The sequence below is a fragment of the Saccopteryx leptura genome, chromosome 6, assembly GCF_036850995.1.
Source record: "Saccopteryx leptura isolate mSacLep1 chromosome 6, mSacLep1_pri_phased_curated, whole genome shotgun sequence".
NCBI lineage: Eukaryota > Metazoa > Chordata > Mammalia > Chiroptera > Emballonuridae > Saccopteryx > Saccopteryx leptura.
This window is the reverse complement of record NC_089508.1, coordinates 195,295,947-195,311,259: the sequence shown is the minus strand read 5'-3', so window position 1 is coordinate 195,311,259 and position 15,313 is coordinate 195,295,947. Positions and strand designations below refer to the sequence as shown.

Here is a 15,313-nt window from a genome sequence, read left to right as displayed (position 1 = left end):
AATAAATAAATAAATAAATAAATAAATAAATAAAAAAAATGGGGGGAAAAGACAGATGGGAACGTGCATTAGGAGGGGATGCCAGCCGCCCTCACCTGCTTTGTGGGGCGGCCTGGCGGCAGGCAGGGAGTCTGTGTGCCCCTGCATGTGTCCAGCCCATCTCTTGTGGTCAACCATCCGGACGCTGCGACCTGGTTGTAATGTCCGCAGCATCGTCCTAGGGCTGGCCTGGGAACGGGAGGTTAGCCGGAGGCTCTGATGAGATTGGGGTATGCGGTGCGCCTCCCACTCCAGAGATTATGGACACGGGATTCAGACAAGGACCAGCCTCTCTTACCCCCGAGCCCAGAGACGGAGCGCTCGAAGGGAAAAGGGGTGTTTCAGGCTCGGTACGACCAACCCGGACGCCTGAGCCACGTGCGGGACTCGGTGCACACGGGGTGGCAGGCACGCGGGGCGCACCACCGGCACCTGCAGTACAGGTGCAGCCTGCCGGCCCCACACACGTAGGTATTGGGGGGGGGGGCACTCGGGCGCTTCCACAGCTTCTCCCAAGGCCGAGAATCTGCAGACTCGGCAGCAGGGGCCAACTCCACCGGCTGCAGGTGCGTCCGTAGGCGGACCGGGAGCCTGGAGCCGAGCGGGGTGGGGCGGGGCGAGGCGAGGGCGCGGCCTCCGTTGTAGGCGGGACCTTAGTGGGCGGGGGCGCGGCCTTCTTTGTGGGCGGGGCGTGGTTGTGAGCTGGGGGCGGGGCCTGGGTGGGCGCGGCGGCGCGCGCGGTGGGCGGGGCGGCGTGACGCGCGCCGACGCCGATCCCGGAAGCGGTGTCAGATGCTGGGGAGCCGGGCTGGCGGGCGCGCTGGCGGCGGGCGGCGGGGGGGACTTGTTGTTCTTCTTCGCGAAGTCGGAGCCGGAGCCGGAGCCGGAGCGCGCGGCGGAGGCGGAGGCGGCGGCCCAGCGGGAAGGCGAGGGTGAGCGCGAGCGGGAGGAGAGCGCGTGCCCGGGAGGAGCCCTTGCGCGCCCGCGGCCGCCGCGCGAGGCCAGGTGAGGGGCTGCCGGGCGGGCCGGGGGCCGGGGGCGCGGGCCGGGGCGCGGGGCGCGGGGTCGCGGCCGCCTGGGACTCTTGGCGAAGTTGGCCGGGGACTGTAACCCCCGCCCGGCCCCGCGCACCTGCCGTCAGGTGTGCTGCCCGAGCGCGCCGCGCGGGCGTGGGTCTCGGCTCGGCGGTCCGACCTCCGCGCGGTGCCAGGGCGCCCGGGTATGGTGGGCACCCCGCGGAGGGCGGGGCGGCCGTGCCCGCGTGTCCCCGTTGTCCCGCCCTCCCCACCTGTCCGCTTGAAGCCTCCGGAGACCCTCTCCGAGGCGGGAAGACAGGGGCGAAAAGAACCCGCCACGTGCAGGGAGCGCGCGGCTGCGCCGGGGCCACTCGGCCTCGGGTACCCGGGCGCCTCCGCCGCTCCCGCGTGCTGCCCGGACGGCCCTGCGGCCCCTACCCCACTGCGTCCGCGGCACGGTCCACATCGGTGGGCGGTGGGTAGAGGAAGGAGCAGGGGACTCGCTGACCGGCCTGGGTGGGGGGTTCCCCGGAGGGAGACCTTGCTGGGGAAGCTCTGGGTGGGGAGGGGACCTAGGCACACGTGTCACTTCTCCCAAAACCCCATGGTCCGCGCGCGTCTGACATTTAACCATCTGTGAATGAGGATCTCTTCTGACTTGAAATGCGGGTGATTCTGTGATTCTGCTGAGTTTAGGACACAGGACAGGTGTTTTGTCTGTCCGCTTCCTCAGTTTCTCCGGAACCTCGGAGGGGAGGGGACGCCTTACCCTGTCTCCCGTAAGATTCCCAGGCAGCTGTGGAGTCTTCACCATCGCGACACCTGCCCGGGGGTGGGGTGGGGGAGGGGGCGGGGTTGCTGGGAATTCCGTGCTCTCTGCCATGTTAATGATTACGGTCCTGTTTACCTTTCACACGGCTCTTCTGGCCGAGACAGAAACGGGATCTTCTTCCTCTCCTTGTTCATTCAGCAGCTGACCAACACCCAACCACCTTCCCTGGGCAGGTGCACACCCAATACAGGGGGATAGAATCAGTGGGTTCCCCCATTCTTGTGGCTTGGCTGCCCAAGTGCCCCCCACCCCCACCCCAGCCCTTTATTGGCGTTGATAAGGTTTTGCCCTCAGTGAGCCGTGCCCAGGTGTGTTGATAAAGTGCAGGTGTATGGGGAATGCCCCCTCTGGAGCCCTGGCTCCACGCCTGACATCTTCATGGGGGTAGAGCTTTTAAAAAGGTTAGTCCTAGCTGGTGGGAGGGGTCTGGGAAGCAGCAGGTGATGGGTAGGGGACACACCCGCCACCTATGGCATTGTGGGTAGCTGACGTGCTTTGCAAACACTTCCCTTCCCAGGTAACAACAGTAGCAATATTGGAGATTGAGCTAGGTAGAGAGGACCTGCTTTTACAACAGAAAGCTAGGTGCTCCTTATTTCAAAATAAAGCGCTTGTTAACTGAAAACACAAAGCGAGGCTTCTCCTGGGGCACCTGCGCTTGTGCGGGGGACGCAGCTGGGCTTTAAGGGACCGCTTCCAAGGTCAGCATCACCCTCTCTCAAGGCGGTTGCTGAAATAGAAGGCCACTTGGGGAATGGGCTGTTCCTGAGTGTGGGGTGGCTCTGGGGACCGTTCTTGGCGCACAGCTGTGTGTGCCTTTTCTCTCTGGGGCTCTCTGACAGTACGCCGGAGAGTTTGTGGACATGCTCTCGGCGGTCTGGGAGAGGTCCTGCCTGTGGCCTGGCTGCTCCCGAGTCTAAAGGTTTCTGGAAGGAGCTCGCTGGATCTCGGTGCTGTCCGCAGGGGAAGTGCAGCCCTGGGCAGCTGGGAGCCCTCTGCGGGGCCTGCTCCTCAGCGCAGTAAACAGTGACTCACCCCCCCCCCAGGCACCGCCCCCTGGTCCCTGCTAGTGGAAGGTGTGCGGCTCCTCCGGTATTTACTTTTGCTTTTCATAATCACACACCCGTCATGCTTCCTCTTTCTTACAGTTTCAGGAAGTCGAAAGTGTCATCTTTAAACCGTAGAATTTGAGGGCAGGTAGGGATAAACCTCGGGTCGCACAGGAGACACACGCATTCACACATTCACGCCCTGTCTTAGATGAGGGAGTCCAGCCCCTGGCTGCCTGACCTGGCCTGTGGCAGTGGGGTCCGGGTTCTGCTACCGCACCCTGCCTGTTTTCTGTGCTGCCTGTGTGGGTGCCAGGCAAGGGGGTGTGGAGAGGTGCTGGGGTGGAAGCTGCCCCCAGACCCGTCCTTGCTGGCAGACGTGCTACACAGCAAACCTCTCGGCTGCCAGGAGTGAGGGAGCAGGTGTAAGTAAGTGTCCCCTCTGCCCACCCAGGCAGGGAGACAGGCCTTGGACAGGAAGACCAGGGCTGGGTCTTGGGTGCAGCCCTGGATGTGCGCTCAGGAGTGGGCACCTGCCTGCCCCAGAGAGGGCAGGAGGGGGCTTTCTGGCGAGGCATGAGTTGTGGGGGCCTCTGAGAAGCCAGAGGGGAAGGGCTGGAATGCCACAGGGCGACAGGGGGCCGGGGCAGTGGAGGGCGCTGAGAGGGTGCTGAGCAGAAGTGGGTGACCCTCTGCGTGCCTGTGGGGGCTGTATTTGGGGACCCAGGTCAGAGTCCAGGCAGGGAAGCTGGAGGCCTGAGCTGGGAGGGATGGAGCTGTGGGGCTGGAGCCAGGGTGCTGGGGCCGAGGCCAGTAGGCCAGGGTCAGTGGACGTATAAGGAGAGTGAGGCCTTGGGGGCTGCTTCTGGGTGAGTAGTGGTGGGTCATCCCCTGCGATGCAGTCGCAGCAGGGGGCCTGTTGGATGCGTAGGCCATCCGTTTCCCAGGTGACTGAAGCCCTCGGCAGCGTGAGATGGGCTGGGGAGGGGACAGAATCCGCAGGGAGCCTGGAGGACCGCCCAGAGGTGTGAGGGGAGCAGGCCTGCTGACACTGGGTGGGGGGAGCCAGGGTCCAGCACAGCTGGCCGAAGGGTGTGGCATGCAGCCTGCCATCAGCCAGCGCTGCCTGAGTCACCTCTGGACGTGGTCAGGATGACACAGCTTCCTCGAACTGCACAGGCAAGGTGACCAGACGTCCTCCAAGCCCAGCAGACAGTCCTGTCTTGGCGGAGGGCAGCCAGCCAGGGCCGGCCTGCAAGCTGGGTGTGGGCCGGGCTGGTGGGGTGCCCAGCAAGGCTCTGTGGGATGTAGCCCCACGTTGAGGGGAGCTGGCTCGACGTCAGCACCGGGTGTCCGGAAGGGGGTGGCCGTGGGGAGCCCTCCTGGCTCTGGGAGCCGACTGCAGTCGGGTGGCGTGTTCTTGTCAGACAGGTGCCTGCTGTGTGGACTCCAAGCTGCTGGAGGGGCATCTGGCACGGGGTCACTTTCGAAAAGGCCCCTGGGCCCCTAGAGCGGAGGTGGCCGCGTCATGGTGGTCAGAGTTGGTCCTGGAGTCAGGCCTGCTTCCCTGGGTGGGAGCTGCTGTACCTCCCTTCCTGGTCTCCCTGCTGCTCCGGCCCCTTCTTCCAGGACCTGCCCTCCTGACACCTGGGAGAGTGGAGTGGAAGGGACACCCTCTGTCGGGCCGGCTGGGGGGCTGACAGGGCCGGCACCTGCGGGACCCTCAGGGACAGTTGCCCTCGCTCCACACTGGACGGGACAGGTGTCTTTGGGAGTCCACCCATGCTCAGTGCCAGGCTGACGCACGGGGCTCACTCTTGGCTGGGCAGCTGGTTATAATATAGGTGAGACTGAGAGCCCCTTGAAAGTCTAGAACCTCCTTTTCTGCTGGGTTATCTAAACCGAGGGCTGCTTGGGTGGGGTCCTTGCTCCCAGATGGCTTGACTGATGGGCCCTGAGCCTGGGTCCAGCCCAGCGCCGCCCGTGCTCGTCGGGAAGGCCCGGTCTGCAAGCCGCCCCAGAAGAGCAGAGTCAGAGCGGGGGGTGAGCCCCTGGTACTGTCTGGGAGTTAGAGAACGGAACCCGGAAGGGTCTGAGACTCTGGCCTCCAGCTCACCCGCCTCCCGGAAGGGCAGTCCTGGACTGTGCAGCCGGTGCTCCCTGCCCTGCCCTGCCCACCGGGGTGCCCCAGGGCAGAACTGGGGGCCCTTCTTGGGCAAAGCGGCCCTGCCCTGTTCTTAGGGGGCTGGAAGGGGAGGGACTCCCAGCCCCTAGTTTATTTCAAACTGCAGTCCCCGGAGCGGGCCCATCTCGGCTGCCAGAGCTCCTCCTTTCCCTTTAGAAGAAGGACGTTCTCCTGCTCACCTGGCCTAGGTGTGCGTCAGAGTGACGTTTCTGGCTTCGGGTTGAAAACCAGCCTCTTCAGTTAGAAAAGTAGTTGCCTAAACAGTGTTCCGAGTGACAGGTGCTGAGGGTATGCTCTCTGGAGCAGCAGCTTTGCCAGGGCGTGGGAGGTGCGCACGGGGCCGTCCCTCGGGCAGCGAGCGGTCCGCGCAGTGGCAGGCAGACCTGCCTGGTCCTGGGACTCTGGGTGGCTTGAGTTCTGGTCCTCAGTGGATGTGGCAGCACCCTCACGGAAAGCTGCTGGAGGGCCACTGCTGACCAGTTGCTGAGGTGGGCACGCCAGCAGCAGGCTGCCCAGGCGCCCAGCAGCCCAAGGCTGCAGTCTCTGACCCCAGCTGGGTGCCCGAGTCTCAGGACAGTCCTTCCTGCACGCTGGGGGTGCTGCTGCTCAGTGGGTTACAGACGTCTACTTTAGGACGGTTGTTTTAAAAGCAGGTGTATTACAAGTTCTTTCATGCGTACGGGGCTCTTCTCCAAACCTCTTCAAAAGTGGGCGGTCGTTTTTCTAACGTGTGCTTCAGGTCAGTACTGTGTACTTGGTGAGTCTGGGGAGATGCAGCCCTGACTCGGGGGTGGCTGAGACTCCAGCAGATGGTGGTGACCCAGGAGAGTGGATCCCTGAGAGTGGGCAGCACACCTGCTCCTGCCCGAGGCTTCCCCATCTCCCCTGCACTCTGGTTGCTCACAGGGGGCCAGGCGCACCCCAAAGCCCTAGGGTAGGGGTCCCCAAACTACGGCCCGCGGGCTGCATGTGGCCCCCTGAGGCCATTTATCCGGCCCCCGCCGCACTTCTGGAAGAAGCACCTCTTTCACTGGTGGTCAGTGAGAGGAGCACATTGACCATCTCATTAGCCAAAAGCAAACCCATAGTTCCCATTGAAATACTGGTCAATTTGTTTATTTAAATTTACTTGTTCTTTATTTTAAATTTTGTATTTGTTCCTGTTTTGTTTTTTTACTTTAAAATAAGATACGTGCAGTGTGCATAGGGATTTGTTCATAGTTTTTTTTTATAGTCCGGCCCTCCAACGGTCTGAGGGACAGTGAACTGGCCCCCTGTGTAAAAAGTTTGGGGACCCCTGCTCTAGGGGCTGAGAACAGAATGTCACCCGCTTGGCCTGCTGAGGCCTTTGGAAGCTGGACAGGACCCTGGGGTTCCGTGTTTCTGACCCCCTCACTTTTCAGAGAGCAGCTCCATCTCGAGATGATGACCGTCACCCCTACAGGTTCCCACACCCGCTCTTTCTGTCTGGAACAGAAGGTCTGAGAACCAAAGACCCTGATGGGAGGGCCCCTGGGCCTCTCTTCTCCTGTCTCTGCCAGGCTCCTTGCCTGGGGTGCAGCCCCTCAGAGGCTAGGGAGGCAGGAGAGGTGGGCTAGCAGCCGAGGGACCTTGACTCTGTGGGTGTGGCCAGGAGACGACCCTCCTGGGGCCTCTGTGGAGGGGAGGGCGCAGAGCCCAAGAGCGCTGAGTCCAGCCTGTGTCCATCCTGGTCAGTCCGTGTGAATCCCCGGACGGACCCTCCGCAGGTACCCGGAGGGGGTGTTCCTGCCCCAACCCTGGGCTGCGTCCCGCGGCCTGCGTCCTGCGTCCTGGCTGAGCTGGCTCCTGACCCCGCAGTCCTGCCTGGTTGGGGTCTGTGTGGGGTCTGCCCGAGGCGAGTCCTTGGCTGGGCCTTCCTTTCCCCTTCCCCTCGGCGGGCGGGGCGGTCTGTGGGAATGTGAGCTCTTGCTCTGTAAACAGCCAGTGACTCACCGCACAGCTATGCCTGGCGGCTGGCCTCGTGCGCTGACGCTCTGGCGGGATGTGAGCGGCAGTGGTACCCGCGGCCCCTCCCAGCTCCATGTGGAAAAGTTTCTCACAGTCCCCGTGGCTTCCCCAGCCCAGCTCTGACCCCAGCCCTGCGGGAGGGGCAGGCCTGCGGGGCCCTGGTCGGGTCGCCCGAGACGCCAGAGACACGGCCACTGGCCGCTGTGGGCAGCAGCTCTCGCTCCCTCCTGGCCCTTCGCAGACCGTGGCCTGCTGTCTCGGGCACATGTGTGTGGCCGTGCGAGGGGCTCAGAGAGACCTGGAGCCCCCACCCTTCTGCCCACTGCCCAGCCATGCTCCTTGTTACTCGCTGTTCGCACCCAGGAGAGTGGCCCCAGTGCGGGGGGTGGGGGGCTTGCAGGCTGGGGTGTGAGACCCTGTGCTGAGTGTGCAGCCTCTGGTGGTGAGGGGCCGGTGGGCCCGTGTCGGCGCTGAGCTGGGCCTGTGAGTGGAGGGTCCAGGCAGGGCTGCAGTGAGGGTCCTGGGCTGTGGCCGAGGGAGGGGAGGCTTTGAGCCGGCTCATCGCCGGGGCCCAAGGACCCTCTGTGGGTGGTTTTCCTGGTGTTTGCTCGGCTCGGTTCACCTCGCCCGGTGTGTGGGACGTCAGAGGGACCGATCCTGCAGGCTCCTGACACCGGCAGCTTCAAGTCCGGTGCCCGAGCCACTCCAAGGGGTTTGTTTACTGTCCCACAACCTGCGAAGTCTGCGCTGTTGGCCTGGAGCCATTGTTGCTGTGGGCTTCTCAGTTTCCACGACGACCATCAGGGGTTGGCTACTTCCCAAGGTCGCCATGGCAACTATCAGAGGGGAATCATGCTTGGGATGCTTGGCTGGCTTTTTCATGAATGATTAGAATGTGTGACACAATGCAGACGAAAGGAGGAGGAGGGCGGACGCGGGGACAGCTCCCGCCAGAGGGGCCAGGAGCTCTCCGGGCAGCCGCTCCCACCGCCCCAGCCCCCTGTTCCAGGGGACCCCCCACCGCCACTCTGGGCCAGGTCACACTGTGGGGCAGCCCAGGTGGAGGCGGTGATGTCACAGCTGCAGTGCCAGTGCCCTTGGCAGAGGTAGGCCAGCCGGGAGGGCGGGGCCGGCTGGAGGGGCACGGGGCTCCTCCGCCCCCCGGGGTGAGCTCAGCAGGGCCAGAGGCTCCCCGAAGGGGCCTTGCACCTTGGGGACAACGGGCTCCTGCCAGGGCAGCTGCTGTCCTGAGGCTGGTGGCTCCTCAGGTGACAGGTGTGGCCGTTCTTGGAGCGCCTTTACTGTGCGCACTTTGACTCCTAAACGTGGCATCCTGTGCTGCCCGGGGGCAAACGCCTGTCCCCAGAGGGAGAGGCAGAGCAGGGAGCAGCTGCTCAGTCCACCTCACCCCTGGGTGCGGGCACTCGTCACAGTGGGGAGGGGGCACTGGGACCAGGGGGTCCGGCCACTGTGGGGGCTGTTGCTGGAGTGGGGGGCACGGCTGGGCGTCCACCTGGGTCCCCTGGGCAGAGTCCAGGCCTGGCCAGGGTGCCCGCGTGGGGGGAGCCCCTCAGGATGGGAGGGGGCCCCTCAGGATGAGAGGGGACCTGCTGGTCTTTCGGGGTGCTGTGACCAGTCTGGAGGGAGAGTGAGTCTCTCTGCAGTGGGGCTGGCCCTGCTCCGCATCACCTTGCGGGCAGCACGCCCTGTCACAGCCCAGGAGGACCTAACCATTCTCGTTTCTGTGTCCTGTGCTTTTCCAGTTACGATTTCCAAGCAGTTCTGTCCGGGTGACGGTGCCCAGGTTATGACGACTAATCCCAAACCGAACAAAGCATTAAAGGTACGTGGGGTGGGGTGGGCGGACCCAGACCCCTCTCCCCGTCCCTCCTGGCAGCCCCTCCTCCCCAGGACCACCCTCAGAGAGTGCGGCGGGAACAGGGCGGGGCTGGGGCTGGACAGAGCATCACACAGGGACGGAGTCCGGGGTGGTGGCCTCAGGAGACGCCAGCCCCAGGGTCCTGGAAGAGGACTCCAGTGTGAAGGGTGGTGGAGGGACAGCACCCAGGTGGGCAGTGTGGGCCTGGGCCCGGGCCGGGCTTGATTGTCCCTCTCAGCTGCTGAGACTGGCTGTGCCCTCGTGCTGCTGTCTCTGGTCTCGGGCGCAGAGCGGGGTCTCCATGTGTGTGTGTACCCCTCAGCCTTCCCGTCGCCCGCCTGCCTGTGTCAGTCCTGCACCAGGCACTGGAGAGTCGCAGGGCAGCCCACAGGTCCGGCACGCCAGCGGTGCCCAGGTAGTGGCTGGTGCAGCCGACAGCCCCTCGGACCGACATGTGCCTCGGTCACTGTGTGCGTGGTGTCCAGTGGTGCCCGGTGGGGGCGCTGTGTTCACTGTGTCCAGTGATGCCCGGTGGGGGTGCTGTGTTCACTGTGATCAGTGATGCCCGCTGGGGGTGCTGTGTTCCCTGTGTCCAGTGATGCCCGGTGGGGGTGCTGTGTTCACTGTGATCAGTGATGCCCGCTGGGGGCGCCGTGTTCCCTGTGTCCGGTGATGCCCGCTGGGGGCCCCCGTGTTCCCTGTGTCCGGTGATGCCCGCTGGGGGCGCCGTGTTCCCTGTGTCCAGTGATGCCCGGTGGGGGCGCCGTGTTCCCTGTGTCCAGTGATGCCCGGTGGGGGCGCCGTGTTCCCTGTGTCCAGTGATGCCCGGTGGGGGCGCCGTGTTCCCTGTGTCCAGTGATGCCCGGTGGGGGCGCCGTGTTCCCTGTGTCCAGTGATGCCCGCTGGGGGCGCCGTGTTCCCTGTGATCAGTGATACCCGCTGGGGGCGCCGTGTTCCCTGTGTCCGGTGATGCCCGCTGGGGGCGCCGTGTTCCCTGTGTCCGGTGATGCCCGCTGGGGGCGCCGTGTTCCCTGTGTCCGGTGATGCCCGCTGGGGGCGCCGTGTTCCCTGTGTCCGGTGATGCCCGCTGGGGGCGCCGTGTTCCCTGTGTCCGGTGATGCCCGCTGGGGGCGCCGTGTTCCCTGTGTCCGGTGATGCCCGCTGGGGGCGCCGTGTTCCCTGTGTCCGGTGGTGCCCGCTGGGGGCGCCGTGTTCCCTGTGTCCGGTGGTGCCCGCTGGGGGCGCCGTGTTCCCTGTGTCCGGTGGTGCCCGCTGGGGGCGCCGTGTTCCCTGTGTCCGGTGGTGACCGGTGGGGGCGCCGTGTTCCCTGTGTCCGGTGGTGCCCGGTGGGGGCGCCGTGTTCCCTGTGTCCGGTGGTGCCCGGTGGGGGCGCTGTGTTTCCTGGGGCCCGGTGGGGGTGCTGTGTTCCCTGTGTCCAGTGATGCCCGCTGGGGGCGCTGTGTTTCCTGGGGCCCAGTGGGGGCGCTGTGTTCCCTGTGTCCAGTGATGCCCGGTGAGGGCGCTGTGTTCCCTGTGTCCAGTGATGCCCGGTGGGGGCGCTGTGTTCCCTGTGTCCAGTTATGCCCGCTGGGGGCGCTGTGTTCCCTGTGTCCAGTGATGCCCGGTGAGGGCGCTGTGTTCCCTGTGTCCAGTGATGCCCGGTGGGGGCGCTGTGTTCCCTGTGTCCAGTTATGCCCGCTGGGGGCGCTGTGTTCCCTGTGTCCAGTGATGCCCGGTGGGGGCGCTGTGTTCCCTGTGTCCAGTTATGCCCGGTGGGGGCGCTGTGTTCCCTGTGTCCAGTGATGCCCGGTGGGGGCGCTGTGTTCCCTGTGTCCAGTGATGCCCGGTGGGGGCGCTGTGTTCCCTGTGTCCAGTGATGCCCGGTGGGGGCGCTGTGTTCCCTGTGTCCAGTGATGCCCGGTGGGGGCGCTGTGTTCCCTGTGTCCAGTTATGCCCGCTGGGGGCGCTGTGTTCCCTGTGTCCAGTGATGCCCGGTGGGGGCGCTGTGTTCCCTGTGTCCGGTGATGCCCGCTGGGGGCGCGAGGCCCAGCCTGAGATGTGGAGGGGCTGCTGCCAGGACTCAAGCTCTGGTCCACCGGGCTGTCCCCCGTGCTGACCCATGCCCTGGCCTGCAGGTCAAGAAGGAGGTGGGCGAGAACGCCCCAGTGCTCAGCGACGATGAGCTGGTGTCCATGTCGGTGCGGGAGCTGAACCAGCATCTGCGGGGCCTGTCCAAGGAGGAGGTGGTGCGGCTCAAGCAGCGGCGCCGCACCCTCAAGAACCGCGGCTACGCCGCCAGCTGCCGCATCAAGCGGGTGACGCAGAAGGAGGAGCTGGAGCGGCAGCGGGTGGAGCTGCAGCGGGAGGTGGAGAAGCTGGCCTCGGAGAATGCCAGCATGCGGCTGGAGCTGGACGCGCTGCGGGCCAAGTACGAGGCCCTGCAGACCTTCGCACGCACCGTGGCCCGCGGCCCCATCACGCCTTCCAAAGTGGCCACCACCAGCGTCATCACCATCGTCAAGTCCCCCTCCGTGCCCTTCTCGGCTGCCTCCTAGTGCCGGTGGCAGGGCGCTGGGTGGACGGGCGCTGGGCACGTCCCTCGTGCTCGTCAAGAGGGCCCGTGGGGACAGGCCCCCCAACATCCAAGTCCAAGCGTAGACTCTGGGGGGGTCCCCCAGGGGCGGTTGTGGGTGCCGGATGAAGAGTAGGGTCTTGTGAACCTGTGTGCCACACGCCTTCCCACACGCGCCCACGCACGCCCACGCACACGCACACACACCTGGCCTCCCCCAGGGCTCGCCCGCTCTCTCCAGACTGTTTTCAGGGGTGGTTGGCACATGCGGAGAGAAGGTCCTCAGAAGGTTCCTGGCCGTGCGGCCCAATGGCAGGGACTCTGTCTTCCGTCCCTCAAGCAGCCTGTCAGCACCTGTCCCACTGTGGTCCGCCGGCCCGCACAGGGGCCCCTCACTGCCCTGGCTGAGGTCTGCTGCCCCAGGAGGAGCCATTTGTCCCCAGTGTCCAAACACGCGGTGACTGCTTTAGCCGTAGCCAGAGCCATGTACCGGGAAGCAGTGGGAGAAGGCGGCTTGAAAGGGCAGGTGTGCGTGTGTGGGTCCTGTGCCTGCATCACACCTGTGCACCAGCAGTGGGCTCTCAGGGGGGACTTTTGTTACGGGTGGTCTCCCGGGGGCCTGCGGGGTCCGTGTGGAGAATTGCATGTGTTGCAGAGAGTCCCTGTGCAGCCCAGCTCCCAGCAGGAGCCATCGGGCCCCGCTGCCACCCAGAGCCCTGGGGAGGTGGGGCTGCAGGCAGAGAGGCCTGGGCCAGGAGGGGAAGGGGAGCCATTCGGGGTGCACCAGGTGTGCAGCTGGCAGTGGCCTTGGGCAGCAGTGGAGCCGGGCTGCCTGGCCCCTACTGCTGGAGAAGGAAAGAGCAGGATGGCAGGTGGGGGCGGGGGGGCTCTGATTTGGGGGAGGTGGGGGCCCTGAGTGGGATGTGGGGCAGACCCGCCTCCCGGGTGGGGGGCACCTGGCCAGCTTGTCGTGCAGAGGACATGGGGCTCTGCAACCTTGGTGCTTAATCATCTGCTGCAACCTTCACCTGTTCTTTCTGGCCTCGGAGCCAGGGTGAGCTTGGTGACCTTTGCTGGGCTTCCTTCCCTGACAACTGCTGCAGGTGTGGCCACCCCTTCCCGCCCCTCCTGGGGAGGATGCTGGATGAGCTGCATGCCTGAGCCCCACCAAGTATGACCCCAGGAGCCGTGCGGACCCCAGACCCAGGCAGAGTGCCGGCTGCACCAGGAGGAGGGGGTGGGAGGTGCCCACCCTGTGTCTGCGCCCAGGTGGACAGAGAGTGGCTGGGCAGCCGGTGGCGGTGCCCTGTCCTGGGGGCCGGGGGGGGCTGGGCGCGCTGCATCCTGAGAGCGAGGGCCGGCGTGAGAGGAGCTGTCGATGCTGTCGCCGTGGTAGGTAATCCACATTGGATATCAGTAAGGACCATGGGGAATATTTAAAAGAGAGAATATATATATATATATATAAAATTATATACACATTTTATCGTACAGATTTTTGTACCTTTTCCTGTTTGATACTGTAAGTCCCCTAGGCGGAGCTGCAGTCCGAGTGTGGGTCCAGGTCTGCGGCTGGAGCTCTCCCCGCTGCTGCCCCGTCCCCCTGCCTGCCCTCTGTGTGGGATGGTCAGGCGTCCTGATGGGCGGCCGCCCCAGGTCCCTGAGATGCAGGGGGCCCCCCTCCCTGGGGGTTATGGAAGGAAGACTGGCAATGTCCCTCCCGCTTTTCCTTTCAGAGTATTGGAATGTCATTGTCACAATTTAATATATGGATTTTTATTTAAGAGAAAAGGCAAGGACCTTTGTCATTTTGTGGGTTTGGTTTATCCCCTGTGCTTCAGATCAGGAGTCCTTCCCGAAGGGGGCGGCCCCTGCCTCTCCCGGGGGGTGGTCTCCGGCTGCAGGCTCACACGCCTCCCGCAGCTGCTCGGCAGCTTCATTTCAATATTTATTTTGTGCTGCTGCTTCCCTGGTATAAATTATTGAGAAGAGACCCTCTGTCGTGCCCCGCCCACCTTGTCCCCACCCACGGCCACCGTCTAATTTATTGCTGTACATCTCTGCTGTGACGCTTTTGTACCTTTCAATAAAGAGTTTTCTGGTTTCAGACCCGTCTCACTGTGTGGTCAGTGCTGCGCCCCATGCTGCCACCCCATCACTGTGCCCCTCACCCAGAGGGCAGGTGCTGCCCCAGTGGGTCTCCAGGCCCCCAGGTCCCACCCCGTCACTGTGCCCCTCACCCAGAGGGCAGGTGCTGCCCCAGTGGGTCTCCAGGCCCCCAGGTCCCACCCCGTCACTGTGCCCCTCACCCAGAGGGCAGTTGCCCCCAGGTCCCACCCCGTCACTGTGCCCCTCACCCAGAGGGCAGGTGCTGCCCCAGTGGGTCTCCAGGCCCCCAGGTCCCACCCCGTCACTGTGCCCCTCACCCAGAGGGCAGGTGCCCCCAGGTCCCACCCCGTCACTGTGCCCCTCACCCAGAGGGCAGGTGCTGCCCCAGTGGGTCTCCAGGCCCCCAGGTCCCACCCCGTCACTGTGCCCCTCACCCAGAGGGCAGGTGCCCCCAGGTCCCACCCCGTCACTGTGCCCCTCACCCAGAGGGCAGGTGCTGCCCCAGTGGGTCTCCAGGCCCCCAGGTCCCACCCCGTCACTGTGCCCCTCACCCAGAGGGCAGGTGCCCCCAGGTCCCACCCCGTCACTGTGCCCCTCACCCAGAGGGCAGGTGCCCCCAGGTCCCACCCCGTCACTGTGCCCCTCACCCAGAGGGCAGGTGCCCCCAGGTCCCACCCCGTCACTGTGCCCCTCACCCAGAGAGCAGGTGCTGCCCCAGTGGGTCTCCAGGCTGCCACCCTGTCACTGTGCCCCTCAGCCAGAGGGCAGGTGCTGCCCCAGTGGGTCTCCAGGCTGCCACCCTGTCACTGTGCCCCTCACCCAGAGGGCAGGTGCTGCCCCAGTGGGTCTCCAGGCTGCCACCCTGTCACTGTGCCCCTCAGCCAGAGGGCAGGTGCTGCCCCAGTGGGTCTCCAGGCTGCCACCCTGTCACTGTGCCCCTCAGCCAGAGGGCAGGTGCTGCCCCAGTGGGTCTCCAGGCTGCCACCCTGTCACTGTGCCCCTCACCCAGAGGGCAGGTGCTGCCCCAGTGGGTCTCCAGGCTGCCACCCTGTCACTGTGCCCCTCACCCAGAGAGCAGGTGCCACCCCAGTGGGTCTCCAGGCTGCAGGTCCCACCCCGTCACTGTGCCCCTCAGCCAGAGGGCAGGTGCTGCCCCAGTGGGTCTCCAGGCTGCCACCCCATCACTGTGCCCCTCACCCAGAGGGCAGGTGCTTCCCCAGTGGGTCTCCAGGCTGCCATCCTGTCACTGTGCCCCTCAGCCAGAGGGCAGGTGCTGCCCCAGTGGGTCTCCAGGCTGCCACCCCGTCACTGTGCCCCTCACCCAGAGGGCAGGTGCTTCCCCAGTGGGTCTCCAGGCTGCCACCCCGTCACTGTGCCCCTCACCCAGAGGGCAGGTGCCGCCCCAGTGGGTCTCCAGGCCCCCAGGTCCCACCCCGTCACTGTGCCCCTCACCCAGAGGGCAGGTGCCCCCAGGTCCCACCCCATCACTGTGCCCCTCACCCAGAGGGCAGGTGCCGCCCCAGTGGGTCTCCAGGCCCCCAGGTCCCACCCCATCACTGTGCCCCTCACCCAGAGGGCAGGTGCTGCCCCAGTGGGTCTCCAGGCTGCCACCCCATCACTGTGCCCCTCACCCAGAGGGCAGG

General features: G+C 65.2%; 1 protein-coding gene across 3 annotated transcripts; it reads left to right on the top strand.

Annotated features, from left to right (window-relative positions):
- The first annotated feature begins 824 nt into the window (after nt 1–824).
- On the top strand, nt 825–13,738 carry MAFK (MAF bZIP transcription factor K). 3 transcript variants are annotated; one of them, XM_066341752.1, is made up of 3 exons: nt 825–971; nt 8,874–8,953; nt 11,125–13,738. In XM_066341752.1, exons 2-3 carry the CDS (start codon nt 8,918–8,920, stop codon nt 11,542–11,544), a joined length of 456 nt encoding a protein of 151 aa, XP_066197849.1. In that variant the 5' UTR covers nt 825–971; nt 8,874–8,917; the 3' UTR covers nt 11,545–13,738. The 3 variants fall into 3 exon arrangements, with proteins under 3 accessions (XP_066197849.1, XP_066197848.1, XP_066197850.1); XM_066341751.1 differs by having other exon boundaries at nt 825–1,044; nt 11,125–13,737; XM_066341753.1 differs by lacking the exon at nt 825–971 and adding an exon at nt 3,018–3,365.
- The last annotated feature ends 1,575 nt before the right edge of the window (nt 13,739–15,313 follow it).